This window comes from Salmo salar, chromosome ssa22, assembly GCF_905237065.1.
Source record: "Salmo salar chromosome ssa22, Ssal_v3.1, whole genome shotgun sequence".
Lineage (NCBI taxonomy): Eukaryota > Metazoa > Chordata > Actinopteri > Salmoniformes > Salmonidae > Salmo > Salmo salar.
Genome location: NC_059463.1, coordinates 29,700,862 through 29,717,243, shown reverse-complemented (window position 1 = coordinate 29,717,243; position 16,382 = coordinate 29,700,862). Strand labels below are relative to the sequence as shown.

The following is a 16,382-nucleotide window of genomic DNA, read 5'->3' as shown; positions in this document are numbered from 1 at the left end:
AAATCAAATCCCTAGTCGGGCTAATGTGACCAAATCTCGGTTTCGCTGTCTTCTGTCGCCACTGGATCTATGTAGACACATTTCTAAACCACATCAAAGGTCAAAAGACTGTACTTTATTCATTATTAATGCCACTATAGTGAATATCTATTGCAGTCCTCCCAATAGAGAGAGTGTCTTTGAATGTGTTCCTCGAGTTCATCCTTTGGGACGTAAGCAGATCTCGTGCTCCACCATCTCCCTACTTTAAGTATTATTAAAGTTAATTTCCTGATGATTCTTTTTTCCTCCTCTAAATTGCGGTGACGCCAGGGAGTGGCGTCAGATAGGCGGCTAGTCGAGCTCCCTCGTCACAAAGTTCCCTGTCATTCATATTCACTCTCCCGCCTTGCTCTGCTATAGACTGCACACACACACCTCTGGATTGTAGTCCGGACAAGCAGGGTTAGTCACTGAATGATTCGCTCTTATCAAGTGTTTCTGCAGGACGCAAAGCGACCAGGGAGAGGCGATAGGCAGCCTATTACAAATCTATTTGGAGGAGCTATGACACATATTACAAACCAGCTGCAATGTGCTACCCCGACTCCAAAAATCAAACAGTTTCTCAACAAACATGCATCATTCAACATAGGATACTCCTCTCTCACAGCCATCACAGACCGGTGGCGACACTGTGTCTTTGCGCCCGTGGCTGAGCGGCTGGGTTCTGTGGGGTAGTTTTTATTGTGACCACATAGCCTACTAAACAAACCCCATTTAGTGGCCCTCTGTGGCTGTGGACCTCTATGGCTGGTACTGACCCCCTGTGCTCTGCTGACCCGCCAGCCAAAGGAAGCATTAAGATGTAAAGCAGCGTGTGATCGCCCCTGATTCACAAACAAAAAACATGTTTATGACATTACTGGAAATTAAAGACAATTAGGCAAAGCCTAAAGACAGACAGGCATCCACAGATGTCACACTGGCCTACCCCACAGCGTCACTGTCCGAAAAGCTATCTAATACTAATACTATTTGTATTATTACGCACTTTTACGCATGTGATTAAAAATCCTGCTCATAGTTTAATTTAGCCTAAATACAAAATAGAAATACTCATGAGTAGCCTATTTATGTAAATAACTTTTTTTTATTAAAATATATAGTGATGATTACACTTGGCATCAACAAATACATTTCTCCCCTGGTTGAGAAAGCATTGATGTGTGGGCGGTAGCCCGAGGCTGCATCTTTAATAAGGTGATTAATACGCCCTGGGATCAGTGGGATGAGACCAGTAAGGCCTACACTCCGGGGCCATGGCTGTTTTCTCGCTGGTTCTTGGGCTGGAGAAGGTGAATGGCATGGAGATTCCGCGGAAGGAGTTGCCAGAATCGGGGAAGGCAGAATCCAATTGGATGTCGCGGTGTCAACGCTAAATCTAAGACCCTGCCCTTGCACATATGATATGGAATTCACTGGCGCCAGTGCTGACAGTTAGTTCAGCTGTATGTTGCTAAAGCTCTATCCGTCTCCAACGGAGTTTACCCAGACGATAACCCTAAACCAAAACCAAGGAAAACAGACCAAAGATATTTGCCAAAGATATTCCGCATAAATTGAGTCAATACAGGAAAGGAAAATACATTTGCTAACTGAAGGAAAATTATCACAAAGGGGCTTGAAAACGGAATAACCAAACCTGAGAAAGACAAGGTATTTACATGAAATCTATGTTATTTATTTTCCAAATAGTGTGTGAAAATATATGACTTCTTACTCTGTAAGAATGTTATCTGTTTGTTCTAAGTGTGCTACTGACGATTATTAGTTTACTAGCTAGCCTATGACGTGTAGGCATGGGTTCAAAAGTATAGCCTACTTATCTGCGCGCGTAACGGTGAGGATGGGTCGGTGATTTCAGGTTCCTCGGAATGGGAGTGGTTGGGGACGAGTGACTCGACGTCTTTATCTTATGTTGCATATTCACATGCATCACTTACAAAACGCACCTAAAAAGGAGCAGCCTTCCCGAGTTCTTCTCTTATGACTAGACGGCCACACAGAGATAACCACGCAACACCTTGTAAATGCCTCTGAAATATTAACATCCAATTTTTGGTCGTATTACAGTTATTAGTCCAGTTTTAAACACGACTCGATGCCTGTTGAAGAAGGCGAGTGCCAAGAGGAACTCATCGGACTACGAGTGAAGACCGACCTATTGGAGATAGACTAGCGCAACTTCTTAACAAATGTATGTTTTGTTTTCCACAATAGGACATTTTTATCAGGAGAGGGAGACGCGTTTTTTCTGAAAGATAAAGCGAAGAGAGGACGGTTCAGGAACACACTGTCCTCTCCCTTGAGAGGCTCCTCTTCTCTTTTCAACCTTTTTGCCCCACACGGAAAGACTCACGCAGACATGGATGTAGGGGCTGATCCGTCGCGGTGGATGCACCACCATGCCGTACTAAACGGCCAACACCCGGACTCGCACCACCCCGGCCTTTCGCACAACTACATGGAGCCCACCGCACAACTTCTGCCTCCGGACGAGGTGGATGTTTTCTTTAACCATCTTGACTCGCAGGGAAACCCGTACTACCACAACTCCGCTCACGCGCGGGCCAGAGTGTCCTACAGCCAAGCTCACGGTAAGACCTCAAATTCACTTTGCTAAGTGACTTACATTTCAGGATAAAGCGGGAATTATTGTGGGCCTATATTCATTGAATATTTTCTTCAAAATTGTCAGAGCGGATTGGAGCCTATTTTTCTAAAATCAATAAAACAATCTTAAGCTTCTTCTGCAAAATAGGTCCTGCATGTTCCAATGCATTTACTAGACCAGATATCTTTATTTGTCATTGACTATAAAAAAAAACCAAAAAACACGATGACCCAACACCAGAACAAACATTTCTGGGGTTATCATTTCACTGTTTTTGTCTGAATACCTGCGAACTGTGTATTTTGTGCCCCTCACGAATCGAATAATACATTTTACGCACAATGATGGATTATTGTCGGATTATTGTCACCCTGCATCAACAGGTGTAGGACTGGTGTCCCAACTTTCTCTAATCCTATGACATCACATCATCAACAGGGCAATAAGAGTTGTAATGGCCATATCATTAGTATGTTTGTGTAGGCCTATGTATTCGATCTAAAAACATATTGTTCATCTCTTCTTACAGCTCGCCTAGCTGGGGGTCAGGTCTGCCGGCCACATCTCATCCATAGCCCGGGAATTTCATGGCTAGAGCCGGGCAAAGCAGCCCTCTCAGCGGCCCACCATCACAACGCATGGGCGGTCAGTCACTTCAGCAAGACTGGGCTGCATTCCTCAGGCTCCGGGGCTTCGGGCGGCCTATATCCCTGCAGCAGCAACGCCAGCACGGCCTCCGCCTCCTCGTTAACGCCCGCATCCCATTCGAGTCCACATCTCTACAGTTTCCCCCCTACCCCGCCGAAAGACGTCTCCCCAGACCCCGGGGCTGCCTCTCCCTTGTCCTCTACCCCGAGAATGGACGAGAAGGAGTCTATCAAGTACCAAATGTCTCTTTCTGACGGCATGAAGATGGAGGGTTCCAGTCCTCTCCGAAGCAGCCTGGCATCAATGAGCGCCCAGACCCCCTCCACGCACCACCCCATACCGACCTACCCCACGTACTCTCTCCCGGCAGCGCATGACTACGGGGGCAGTCTGTTCCACCCTGGCAGCCTACTCGGAGGATCATCCTCCAGCTTCACCCCGAAATGTAAAAGCAAAACTCGGTCGTGCTCAGGTGAATCTCCTCTCATCTCGAAAATGTGGCATTTCAAATGTTTGTACTACAGAATAAAATGACGATGACATAGCCTAATGATGATGGCAATACTTTATGTATTATTATTATTATCATCATTATTAATATTATTATTATTATGACAGAACACACCGAAATTACTTTATTGGACTAGTCTTATACACTATTTTAGCATTATCACAGGTTTGTTGTATCTAAACACATAATTGAGTTAAAAACAAATAGCATATCTTAAAACAAGAATAATATGAAATATTTGTCCCATGCAATGCTTATAAAGTGTACCGAATTATTATCACTGATAGCGAACTGGAACACCGTTTAGACTAAAAACAGAAACTAAGGCACATGCTAGACCAAAGCTACTTATGTAGGTATAAATATATATAGCCTATAAAAAATATATATATACTAGTTAGCCTAGAATTAATATATTATTTTATATAATAATCGATATATTGACGCCTATGTTTATTTTACATGCATAAGAACATTTCCCCTAATATACTGTTCTATAAGACTGGTCCTTTGTGACAAATATTCTGAATGAAACGTCTTTGGCATTTTCAAAACCTCCAGTTTAATGCAATTTGATTTACTCGGTTAGCCAACTTTCCATGAACGTCCTTATAAAAGGGTGACAATATCATTACAGTAAGCCTCGACGTGTGGTTTGCAGAAGATAATTGGGATGAGGTTACATCTTATCTGGGTGCATGTTGTTAGCAACTCCTTTCATAGCTATTTTCACACACACCGGTTTCTTTCGTCGCCAAAAGTAAACACAATCCGCTTCAAAGAACCAGTAGGAAGCTGTAGGCCTCTACACACAAACACATAAAGCAGTGTCACATATCCACATATTAGTAATCCTGTATGTGAATTGCTTTGCATAGCCTATGGATGAAGAATGTTATGTCAATCTTTTCATCCCCATGAGGACAAAAGCAGATATTATGGTTAACTATAAGAAATAGACGAATTACATATTAAAAGGCCATCCATTACTGTTTATTTGTTATGGGGGGGACAGATAAAATAATAAGAGGTGGTGTGAGGTTATGATATACAGTGTCTTCTGCGTCGATTGTGTCTGGCCTTATTTATGCAGCCACGTTTTTAAACAGTACGTCTACTCCCTACAGGCCTACCGTTTCCTCATTATTAGGCCAATTGATCAGATCAAATCTGCATATTTTTTAATAATACAAATCGGTAATATCAACAGACGTAATATAATTATAATGATAGGCTTCGTCTAATAATGATAAGAAACCTTGCTTATTGTAAGCTGTGAAGACACAACGTTCCCAGTGTCCCAGTGACACAACTTTGCCAGTGTCCCAGGTCTAAGAAATGTAGGGCCTAGCCCCAGAGGAATAATTTGCTTAGGCCTATTTGGTTGGAAGGGACAGGTAACGCATACTGCCAGCACCGCCCCGCACACACCCAAGACCTGTCGTTCCGCTGAGCGCGGGCGCGCTTTGGCTGACACGTTTATTATCCTCTTTTGTAAACCGCGACTCAATTACGCTCGAGCTGGCTTGCCCATGAGAATGACAAACTAGATACAGCCACGGAGATGTGAAAAGAAGATCTGCTAGCGCATATAGCCAAAACGCGACATTTCTTTGTTACATAATATAGCATTGACAATACTTACATTTGGCGACTATAGGCTGAGCTGATTGCCTTAAAGCAGCCCCCTATCTTATAAACCGTCTCCCTTATACTGAGCATCAGTATTCATTTGTTCGAGAAAGAAAGAACCAACAAAAAAAAACGAATTCACCATATTTCATAAATAGGGATTCGATGTCTCAACATAAACCCTAAGAGTATTCTTAGAAATACAAATTAAAACATCTGTCACAGTGGTATTATGGTCATTCTCAGACAAAGGCACAACTTCCATCAGGAAGACCCAGCTAGGTGTTTGGTAGTGAATCATCCTCCCTGATAGATTTGTGTGTTATGGGCGCTCCCTGACATCATGCAGGAATAGTCTGTCCTGTTTCTAGGAGCCTATCTCTGTGGGGATGTCCATTACTGGTGGCTTGCAGGACCATAGAACACTATAGTGTCACACTATTATGGTGAAGTCCCTGATCATGCATACCTTAGTCAAACTTCCTGTTTGACTAACCCTAATTCAGGCCCCCTTCCTCTCTCTCCTCTCAGTCTCCCCAGTTTTTTCTCTCCCTCCTTCTCTGGCTGTCCATACTCAGCATTATCTGGAGCCACCAACAGAGGCAAAGGCCCACAAGCACACTAGTATTACCTCTACTAATCTAGACTGAGAATCTGATCCACATTATAAGCAGCACAAACATGTAAAAATGGTTCCCTCAACAATTTTTCTCTTGAGCAAATTTCAGGTCTGCAAACTTTGTGAAACATTGTGAACACTGTGAAAATTCTGTGCAACTTCTGCTGCGCGTTTACTGTGAACACTGAGGCGGTACCCACTATAAGTTACAGTTTTAACAGTGGCCAAGTAGGCTACTGTGGCTATTTGATCATAATGTAAGCCTACCAGAGTGGCCTACCATCAAAAACAATGGAGAAAAATGCATCCCATAACATTTTAACATGGAAATATCATTCAGCCTACAGTAGCAGCCAATGTGTGGTGGTCAATATAGGCCAACATTCCATGAGACTATTGAAAAAAACATGCAGAGCTTCACATTAACCTGTTTATCCACTTGTCCTTCAGACAAGGAGGTGACTGAAAATGTTGTGTTATTTGATGGAAGAAACCACTTTACAAAATAACATTCATTATTATTCCCTTACAATTATTCCAGAAATTATGCTACCCTCTGCCTATTGGCTACTTAGCTTCTTCAAGACAACTGAAAATACAACACTGTTCCTTTAAGACATAGCAAAAAATTCTTTACCTGACTTGCTTTTCAAAGATGTCTCGAAATGCACACATTTTGTGCTCTTGTAGGAAGCAACCACTCCACCATTGTTATCTAGAAATTAGCTATAACTGGGCTAATAACTCACTAACTAGCAAAGAATATAAACAAATGTGCACAGGTGGCAACATGCAGCTCTTGCATCTACTTGTGACTACTCATATGGTAAACACAGTTCAGTTCAACGTGAATGGCACAAATCCAAATATGGCAATGGATATTTGCATATAGGCCTATTGCAGCTCTGATTGGTTATGGTACACAGGTCTGTGTAGAGTATGGGCCCGAGTCGTGCTAGTCAATGTAGCAGTATCCTACTCCAATGCCTATGTCTTGCATAGTTTGTTTTGTTTAAGTATGTTACATTGGAAGTGGCAAATATTGCGTTGATTCGAGCAAAATCCCCACCTTAGAGTGAAACGTTGATAGAGTGAACTAAAGGGGAAAACTCTAGAAAGTTGAGTGAAGTTTAATCTTGTGCTTCTCTGCACGTGCTGATATTTCTTCTGCACGGCAGTTCAAGGGGAGCTGTGCTCGCACGCACAGTTTAGTGGGAACATTGATTGCAATCACAGCAAAATGAACAGAAACGTAAGAGATAGCCTGCATTTCATTTTGGGTGTATGCATCCCAGCTGACCCAAAACTGACAGGGAGGAACTTAACCAGATCAAACAGAACAAAGCCTTTTGTTATTCCGAGAGTCTGCAGAGGGTTAAACACACACTTTCTCGCTCTCTCACAAACTTCACACCAAAAACATTCAGCTTTCTCATACTAGAGACTAGAACTTAGTAACTAAAAATCAATTCTCAAAACTGTTCCCATGCTTTGGTGAACCTAATATAAAAATATGCAGTCCTGGCATAGTTTTCCAGACTAACTTACATGACATTTTTCTAAATTGTAAATTTCACTGCTACAGGTTACAGAGTTTTTGTGTATGATAAATGTGTCAGAGTTGACAGGTTAATTTTATAAATGTCCCTGTGCTCTCCCTCCACCTGCATGCTGCTCAGAGGGGCGTGAGTGTGTCAACTGTGGAGCCACCTCTACCCCCCTGTGGCGAAGGGATGGTACGGGCCACTACCTGTGTAACGCCTGCGGCCTGTACCACAAGATGAACGGTCAGAACCGACCCCTCATCAAGCCCAAACGTAGACTGGTGAGTACCACGGACCCCCCCCACACACACACGCACGCACGCACACACACACACACACACACACACACACACACACACACACACACACACACACACACACACACACACACACACACACACACACACACACACACACACACACACACACACAGATCATGGAGTGCAGAGGTAAATAAGAGCACAAGGTGGGGGGAGAGGGCAAGAAGGGCACAATTCCAGGAAAGTTATATTTTCCCAATCAGTTTCCGGGAATTGTGTTTCCCACTCACCCCTGTGCTCCTGTACACAGGCAGTTAGCAGAGTGCAGCTAACTTTGTTGTTTCTGCTATCATTATTGCTGCCACTTCTGATACTGTTACTGATATCAGGGCCAGTGCAGGCCTCTCTCTAGTCAGACAGCAGTTCAATGGACTATGTAAATGTTGTAATTACTGAAAACAGTCGTTTTAGACTTAATGTGCTGGTAACTCCGTTGAATGCATTTTTTTTCATTTGTTAAGTTAAAATGAAAAGCTTTTTTTTTTTTTTACATGTTACAGTATCTATAGCCCTGAGCTAACCAGACTTTAAAGCACCTGGTCTCAACAATAACATATGCGCAATGAAGAATGCACATATATGAAACTCTGCGATGGAGGGAATTGATATGATGACCCAATGAGATGTAGAAAACAGAAAATATAAATAAGAACAGAACATCAGTTGTGATTTAGATAATATTATATTGCGTGATGGCCAGTCAGATTTGCATCAAATACAAAAAGCAAAGAAATACCTTTCTCCATGGCCTGTTGAAAGATAAATGAGGACCCCCAAAAATTATATGCATAAATGACAAAATAACTATTTTCAAGATATGATCTGAATATTTCCTGTATTTATAACATATTGAATAGCCCACAGCTACTGTTCGCGGGCGTAAACCTATTTGCATGTAGACTAATAAATCAATAGCATAATAATAATAATAATAAGAAGAAGAAGAATGATAGAAATAATGTAAAATAGCATATAATAATAACCATAAAAGTATTTCACTGAGCTATAATTTCACTAGGCCCATAACCTCTCGATAATTGATTTATTCTGGCAACTCGTGGTTGATTTTTGCAAGAGCATTTTTTCCACGCCCCTCTTGAATAAATTGGCGTTTTGCAGAAATAGAGACATTACTATAAAACAAACTGAGCCATTATAAGTGGGAGATCCATCTATAGAAATGAAATACCTATGGCTTATAATTTCTGGTAATTCATATTTGAAATGTGGATGTATGCCTAATTAGGTTATGCCTATTCAAATGATTTACGAATTGGTTCCCAAATGTCTCAGGATGCATAATAGGATTGTTAATATATTAATCAAAGGCTACGGATACTAGTATTGAAACGCATTTATGGTTGAGACACACATAGGTTATTTAGCACTGCATACAGTATTTCATGTCGACTGCGTTTTTTTAAGAACCACCCTAAAGATCATATAATCCTGTGAGCATCTTAATAAGAGAATGGTCGTTTTCACAAGGTCTCAGCCGACGGCACAGCGACGGCACTGAGCCAGCCAATGCTGGCTATACAAAAGGCATCACCGCCGAGACTATTTAGTGACCCATTTTTAGATCATTTTGAAACATTTGAACACTATCGTGACTTGAGCTGCTTAACATTGTAAGCATCAACGCCACAGGCCTTGGCTATGACTCTTTGTGCCTTGAGAAATAATAGAAGTCAAAAGGATATCCCTGGACCACAATCAATATAGCCTAAACGTGCATGAAAAGCATAATAACGTTTAATAATTGTCACTTTGGTCCCAATGACTGAAAAATCCATTCCATTTTTTTCCATACGAGTGCCTGATGAGTTTGTAGATACTTTTCTGCTCGCGTGTTTTCAGTGCTCGCGCAGGGGCCTTCCAGTTGTTTCCTATATCCGGATATCTGCGGGTACGGATAAGGAAGCGGGGCCAGCGCATGTTTCCGTCCGTGGCGCGCTAACTACACATACTTTTCTATAGCAGTGGTCAAGCCGGTCAGTCCTCATCTCATAGCATACAGTAAAGCGGACTGGCACAACATTTCAGGCCCGGTTATGTGCACAGAAAAAAAGCGAGGGCTATCGAGATGCAAGCAGGGCGCACGGGAAGATGAAATACATGGATTTATGCCCTGCTGCCCTGCTGCCCTGCTGCCTGCCAAGGTTAGGGCTCGAGCCTAGACTTATTTACTTGGAGAGATGTTTATGTAGGGCCAGGTTTACACAAATTGGGGCGTTTCTATTTCACTTAATAGAGGTAATTTGCACTAATCCATGTTTTAGGATGATCCGTAGCTGTATAGGGCCATGCACTATTCTGACTGAGGGTTCAGATTACCATATTTAGCTATAGGGGTATACTTGTACATGTCTCATATTATTAAGTGTGAAGAAACCATCTGTAATAGCAGGGGATCGCACAGGCAGCCCGGACACTGGAGGGCCTATAGCCCCCCTCGCTACCTAATCTCCATTCAATAGCGATGCTTTGCATCTGAGAGGAAGACCTTTGATAGTCAGTGTTCATCACTACTGTGTCTATGAAATGAAAACGATTTTTCATGCTGGGAAGAAACTGTAGCCTATATAGACAACCCATTACTTTCTTATATGATCTATTGAGCACGACTTTTATAGTAACACATTGTTTATTATAGGTTAATAGTATATAGCCAGTAGTCGGAGCGCACAGCGCTTCACTCTGTTTGAGTGAAAGAGAGATGCGTGCTGGCAGCTAAAAATAAATAACACATTTCGATCATGGATAATTACAAAAAATAGTCCTGTCATTATCTTTTTCGGAAAATTATCCATATCTGTTAAGATACTCGTTTTGTGCGAGTACTCGGCACACTCCTTGTTAATAGAGACCAATTAATTCACACATGAACAACTATTTGGTGTTTTGATAAATATTCTGTCTGAGAATGTAAAGACCTGACACATTTTTATTGCGTACTTCATTCAGTATTTCATAACATTACAATAAACTATCAAACTGTCATGCAATATGAATACATTACTGAAATTATATGCAAATCTATAACTATAATGAACAACTTTGATCTAAAACAGCATGGAATATTACATGTCCTCTCCGCTCCTGGCAGCCAATTTGCAAATACTATCTACACACCTTCCAGCTCTAAAGTAATTCCCAACCTATTCTTTCATGTGTTATGTGTCCGTGCAGTTGTGGTCTAATAAATGCTTTCTTCATGTTTCCATCCAGTCTGCGGCCAGACGAGCCGGCACCTGTTGTGCTAACTGTCAGACCACCACCACCACACTGTGGAGGCGCAACGGCAATGGAGACCCCGTGTGCAACGCCTGCGGCCTGTACTACAAGCTGCACAACGTAAGTCTTTCACTGCTAACCGCCTGGCCTGACCGACCACCAGCCCTACCCACACTCAGCCAGCCAGGTCAAGTATATGGACAGGTTGCATTGATTAGAACAGGATAAGAAAGAGGGATCGGGAGGGAGGGAAGGCGGGAGAGAGGGATGCAGAGCTTGGCCCTCAGACACACTGGGCCCTGTTGGTGTTTTCTTTGTGCTTTATTGTTTCCATGGTTGGCGTCATCCCCTTGAGACTCACAATGGTGGGACTGTTATTCTGTCAGACCAACTGCGTCTGTTCAAATGAGGCACAACTGTTCAATGTTCAGCCTTGGTGTATTGCCATTTATTAAATTGAATATGGCCTAGTTTTAGGAAATAAGCTGCATACTGTTTCTGCATGTTATTTTTATAGTATTTTTTATTTATTTGAAAAATAGGCAAATGAGTGTGTCTAGAGTTCTCCTAATAAATAATATGGTTTTCAGATAATATACAGTACATTATTTTTACACATACTCCATTAAGCTCAAACATATTGAGTTGATTAAAAACCCTTACCACCATCTCAACCCTTACCACCCATCTCTCCCTCCAACCCTGTCTCCCTACAGGTGAACCGGCCTCTGACCATGAAGAAGGAAGGCATCCAGACACGTAACCGCAAGATGTCCAACAAGTCCAAGAAGGGCAGGCGGGGCGGGGATGGTTATGAGGAGCTGTCCAAGTGTATGCACGACAAGTCTTCTCCTTTCAGTGCTGCCTCCCTGGCCGGACACATGACCCACATGGGCCACCTGCCACCCTTCAGCCACTCCGGACACATGTTGCCCACCCCCACACCCATACACCCCTCATTCGGCCACCCCCACCACTCCAACATGGTCACAGCCATGGGCTGAGCTGGTGAGGACAGGGAGGCACAGGGGAAGTGAAGGTTGTTCAGTTTTCTAATCGGGGTTGAGGGTCAGATAGGCCTCTGGCTTGAGGACAATGTATAAAATGTTATAGACATGCATTTGGTGTGTCTGTGTTGATTGTCTTGTTGTATTCATGGGTTCCACATTGCGCCACAATATTGTTTTGAACGTTCGTTTTAGGACTATGCCCAACTGAGCATAATACTCAATGCTTCCTCGTTGGGAGTTGATGAAGATTTGGTTTATAGTGCATTACTGTGGCTTGAAAACACGATGACATTTCTAAAGAAGGCAAATAATTAGTAGGAAAATCTTTTGTCATCATTTTGATGTCGTGAAATTGACTTTAGAGTATAACGCTAGCTAGCTAAGATTGAGGGGAGACCTCCAGATTTTAGGTAGCTAACGTTAGCATTGCTAGCTATTTTTTACAAACTTTGCTAGCTAATTACCACATTGCCATCTGTCTAAAGTACATTTGATAACATGATGATGATGGCAAAGTTGTTTTCTACTAAATATGTGAATACTTTAGCAATGTCATCATATTCCCAAGCCCCTATAGTGTAATTTAGACCCCCAAAATCCTTAGCTCCTGTTCTACATTTGAGCATCAATATGGCTGTAGATTGTTGATAACAATGGCAGTGTGTGACGGAGTGACTGAGGTGCAATCTATGAATAGAGAGGCTGTACAGGGGGTATATGGGGAACCAGGCAGCGTCCACAGCATCCACTGATGGGTGGATGAGAGGGGGTCATTTTCCTTTCTATTAGGTACCCGCTTAGACCAGGTATAGACTACACCTACACCCATCCCCATGCATATACCTTCCCCTCCCACCTCTCCCCCGGCCTGTTGCAGTGGTACTGTATGTGCCAAGCAGGTCTCTAGTAACTGTGAATAATGTAAATGTGTGATATACTGGGGTGGTGAAGACAGAGCAATTCCCTTCACACTGTTTAATAAATATATGCTGGATTTCTGCTCAATGACTTCTACTATTTTTAATGGACATTACAAAGAAAAAAATAAACAAGCGAAGAAAAAAGGTTTATAAAGCTTCATTTGAAACAGTTTATTATTGTTGTTGTTGTTATCATAATTATTGTTATTATTGTTATTGTCATTCAGATAATTTATTTAATTTTTTCCTTTTTCTTTCACCTGAAATATTATGGATATTGTTATCACCATTTCTATCGTTATGAATATATTTTTTAGCTGAAGCGCTTTCTCTGAGCTGTTAAACATTTTCCTCTTCATGAAAATAAAGAGATCAAGTTTAATTCGGCCAATTGCTCCCTCTTTAAATGATCCCCACAGGGCTGTGTGTTAAAAACCTTCAGCAAGGAGACAGAGAGAGATACACAGAGCATAGAAATAGATTGAATAAAACAGATACCCTTGCCATTTCAGCTGCCATATTAGATACGTCGTACAGAAACTGATGCTATTGTTGGAATAATAAGGTAATTTACACATTAACACGAAGCAACAATCTGTTCTATCAATCCTATTTCTATGTTTGGGACAGCCTTATTGACCCCTATCTTGTTCTATGTTACCTAGGCTTCTCCTGCTTTGTCAGCTTTGCCATGGTGATGGGCAGTAGCCTGTACCTCTCTGTTTCTCTGTGGTGTGTGTCTCTGTGTCACAGCACAGCTTTGATTTGCTTCCATTCTACCTAGCAGATAGAAAACCACAGACCTGCTTGCTATTACCTGTTCAAAACAATTATAACCTGACAATCTGGATGCCATTGCATACTGATGACAATAAAGAAACCTTGTAAAAATGAATGAGACTTCTACGAGACTTCTTTTCCCCGTGAGAGATTCAGGACTCAACACATGCACGCACGCACACACGCACGCACGCACACACGCACGCACGCACGCACGCACACACACACACACACACACACACACACACACACACACACACACACACACACACACACACACACACACACACCTTATACTGTAGCATACACTGTGAATGAGAATGGGAGAGGAACTATAACACTAGCAACATGTCATTGCAGTATGGGATATATTCTGAACAAAAATATAAACGCAACAATTTCAAAGATTTTACTGAGTTCCAGTTTATATAAGAAATCAGTCAATTGAAATAAATTAATTAGGCCCTAATCTATGGATTTCACATGACTGAGAATACATCTGTTGGTCACAGATACCTACAAAAAAGGTAGGGGCGTGGGTCAGAAAACCAGTCAGAATCTAGTGTGATCACCATTTTCCTCATCAGCATGACACATCTCCTTCTGCATAGAGTTGATCAGGCTGTTGATTGTGGCCTGTTGAATGTTGTCCCACTCCTCTTCAATGGCTGTGCGAAGTTGCTGGATATTGTCGGGAACTGAAACATGCTGTCGTACACGTCGATCCAGAGCATCCCAAACATGCTCAATGGGTGACATGTCTGACATTTTTTCAGCTTTCAGGATTTGTGTACAGATCCTTGCAACATGGGGCCGTGCATTATCATGCTGAAACATGAGGTGATGGCGGCAGGTGAATGGCATGACAATGGGCCTCAAGATCTCATTACGGTATCTCTGTGCATTCAAATTGCCATCGATAAAATGCAATTGTTCGTTGTCTGTAGCTTATGTCTGCTCATACCATAACCCCACCATGGGGCACTATGTTCACTACGTTGACATCAGCAAACCACTCGCCCACACAATGCCTTATACGTGGTCTGTGGTTGTGAGGCCGGTTGGAGGTACTGACAAATTCTCTAAAACCACGTTGGAGGCAGTTTATGGTAGAGAAATGAACATTAAATTATCTAGCAACAGCTCTGGTGGACATTCCTGCAGTCAGCATGCCAATTGCACGCTCCCACATAACTTGAGACATCTGTGACAAGGTTGTGTGACAAAACTTCACATTTTAGAGTGGCTTTTTATTGAAATGCTTACTAACATGGATGTAAACCAATTTGTGCACACATTTGAGAGAAATAAGCTTTTTGTGCATGTGGAACATTTCTGGGATCTTTTATTTCAGCTCATGAAACATGGGACCAACACTTTACATGTTGCGTTTACATTTTTGTTCAGTGTACATACTCATTCTCTCTCACAGCTCTTTACACCTTGCATTAACATGTATATTAATGCCATAAGATCGGATGTGAAAAATCGGGCAAATCCAAAGACCAAACCTGACACAGAAGACCTACCACTGATCTCCTTCTACCTGGATAGATGTATGCAACGTGTCATAACACATGATGCACCCAAAGAGCGTTCTCATGTACCTGCTTGAGATTTCTCTCCAAAGAGAGACATGTTTCTGAGAGAACACTTTGTCCTGATCCTCAGTGGATCATAGTCTCAGCCTACAGTAGTGTTACCTTAACCCCTCCCGGCATCAAATTATATCCATTCTCTAATTGACTTGCTGTGCTCCAAACATTTGGGACACTCAATGTTGACAGAATCGGAGAGGTTTGAACCACATGTTACATCTGCACTGTTACTCAACAGGCAGCATCTGTTCAGTGAAAAGACTCACTAAACTCACTGTGTAATAAGGGTCCTCTCTGCTCAGACAGTACCATGACGCCATCTTGGCCCTGTTCCTGGGAGTCATGTTGGTTCAGCCTTGCAGTCGACACACAGAAAAATAATGAAAATGTGTCTGTGAGGATGAGGATCCTTATCAAAGCCACATGGGCCACAGATGGATGGGCTACAGGACCAGGGTCTCAGACAGCACACCGCAGGGTAAACCTGAGTGCGAGCCCCTGAATCACCCACCCTCCTTCCTTCCCCTCCCAACCTCCTTGACCTCTCACCTTGGAAGCACTTACACTGTCACTCTGCCAGACCCTCCCGCTCTCCACACGCAGACATATTTACTGATCCTTTTAAAATGTCACGACTCCCCGCAAAAATGTGACGCGGCAAAACAGACACGTTCGTCGTAAAGAAGGAGAGATGAAAAGCATAGCGATAAAGGAAGAGTCGACTAGCAGGGTGATTCCCTAGGAGGGCCGGAGAGGGGAGGGTGGAGGGGGGTTGAGAGACGAGAGAAGCGGGTGGGCCTCCTAAATACGTGGCCTTCGAGGTTTATAGGACCTCCTCCCCTCCGCTCCCCTACATACCTCCTCCTCCATATGTTTTTCCATCAAACTCAATTAATGGAATCAAAAG

General features: G+C 42.5%; 1 protein-coding gene across 3 annotated transcripts; it reads left to right on the top strand.

Annotated features, from left to right (window-relative positions):
* The first annotated feature begins 1,329 nt into the window (after positions 1 to 1,329).
* LOC106583208 (GATA-binding factor 2) lies at positions 1,330 to 13,992 on the top strand. 3 transcript variants are annotated; one of them, XM_014167116.2, is made up of 6 exons: positions 1,330 to 1,698; positions 2,263 to 2,639; positions 3,186 to 3,776; positions 7,734 to 7,891; positions 11,162 to 11,287; positions 11,884 to 13,992. In XM_014167116.2, exons 2-6 carry the CDS (start codon positions 2,408 to 2,410, stop codon positions 12,169 to 12,171), a joined length of 1,395 nt encoding a protein of 464 aa, XP_014022591.1. In that variant the 5' UTR covers positions 1,330 to 1,698; positions 2,263 to 2,407; the 3' UTR covers positions 12,172 to 13,992. The 3 variants fall into 3 exon arrangements, with proteins under 3 accessions (XP_014022591.1, XP_014022590.1, XP_014022592.1); XM_014167115.2 differs by lacking the exon at positions 1,330 to 1,698 and having other exon boundaries at positions 1,732 to 2,639; XM_014167117.2 differs by lacking the exon at positions 1,330 to 1,698 and having other exon boundaries at positions 1,733 to 2,639; positions 7,746 to 7,891.
* The last annotated feature ends 2,390 nt before the right edge of the window (positions 13,993 to 16,382 follow it).

Excerpts from the sequence above, each read along its gene's own strand:
- LOC106583208 (XM_014167116.2), top strand. The coding sequence starts at position 2,408 with ATGGATGTAGGGGCTGATCCGTCGCGGTGGATGCACCACCATGCCGTA. Across the intron at positions 2,640-3,185 it reads GTCCTACAGCCAAGCTCACG|CTCGCCTAGCTGGGGGTCAG; the intron begins GTAAGACCTCAA and ends CTCTTCTTACAG. Across the intron at positions 7,892-11,161 it reads TCAAGCCCAAACGTAGACTG|TCTGCGGCCAGACGAGCCGG; the intron begins GTGAGTACCACG and ends GTTTCCATCCAG.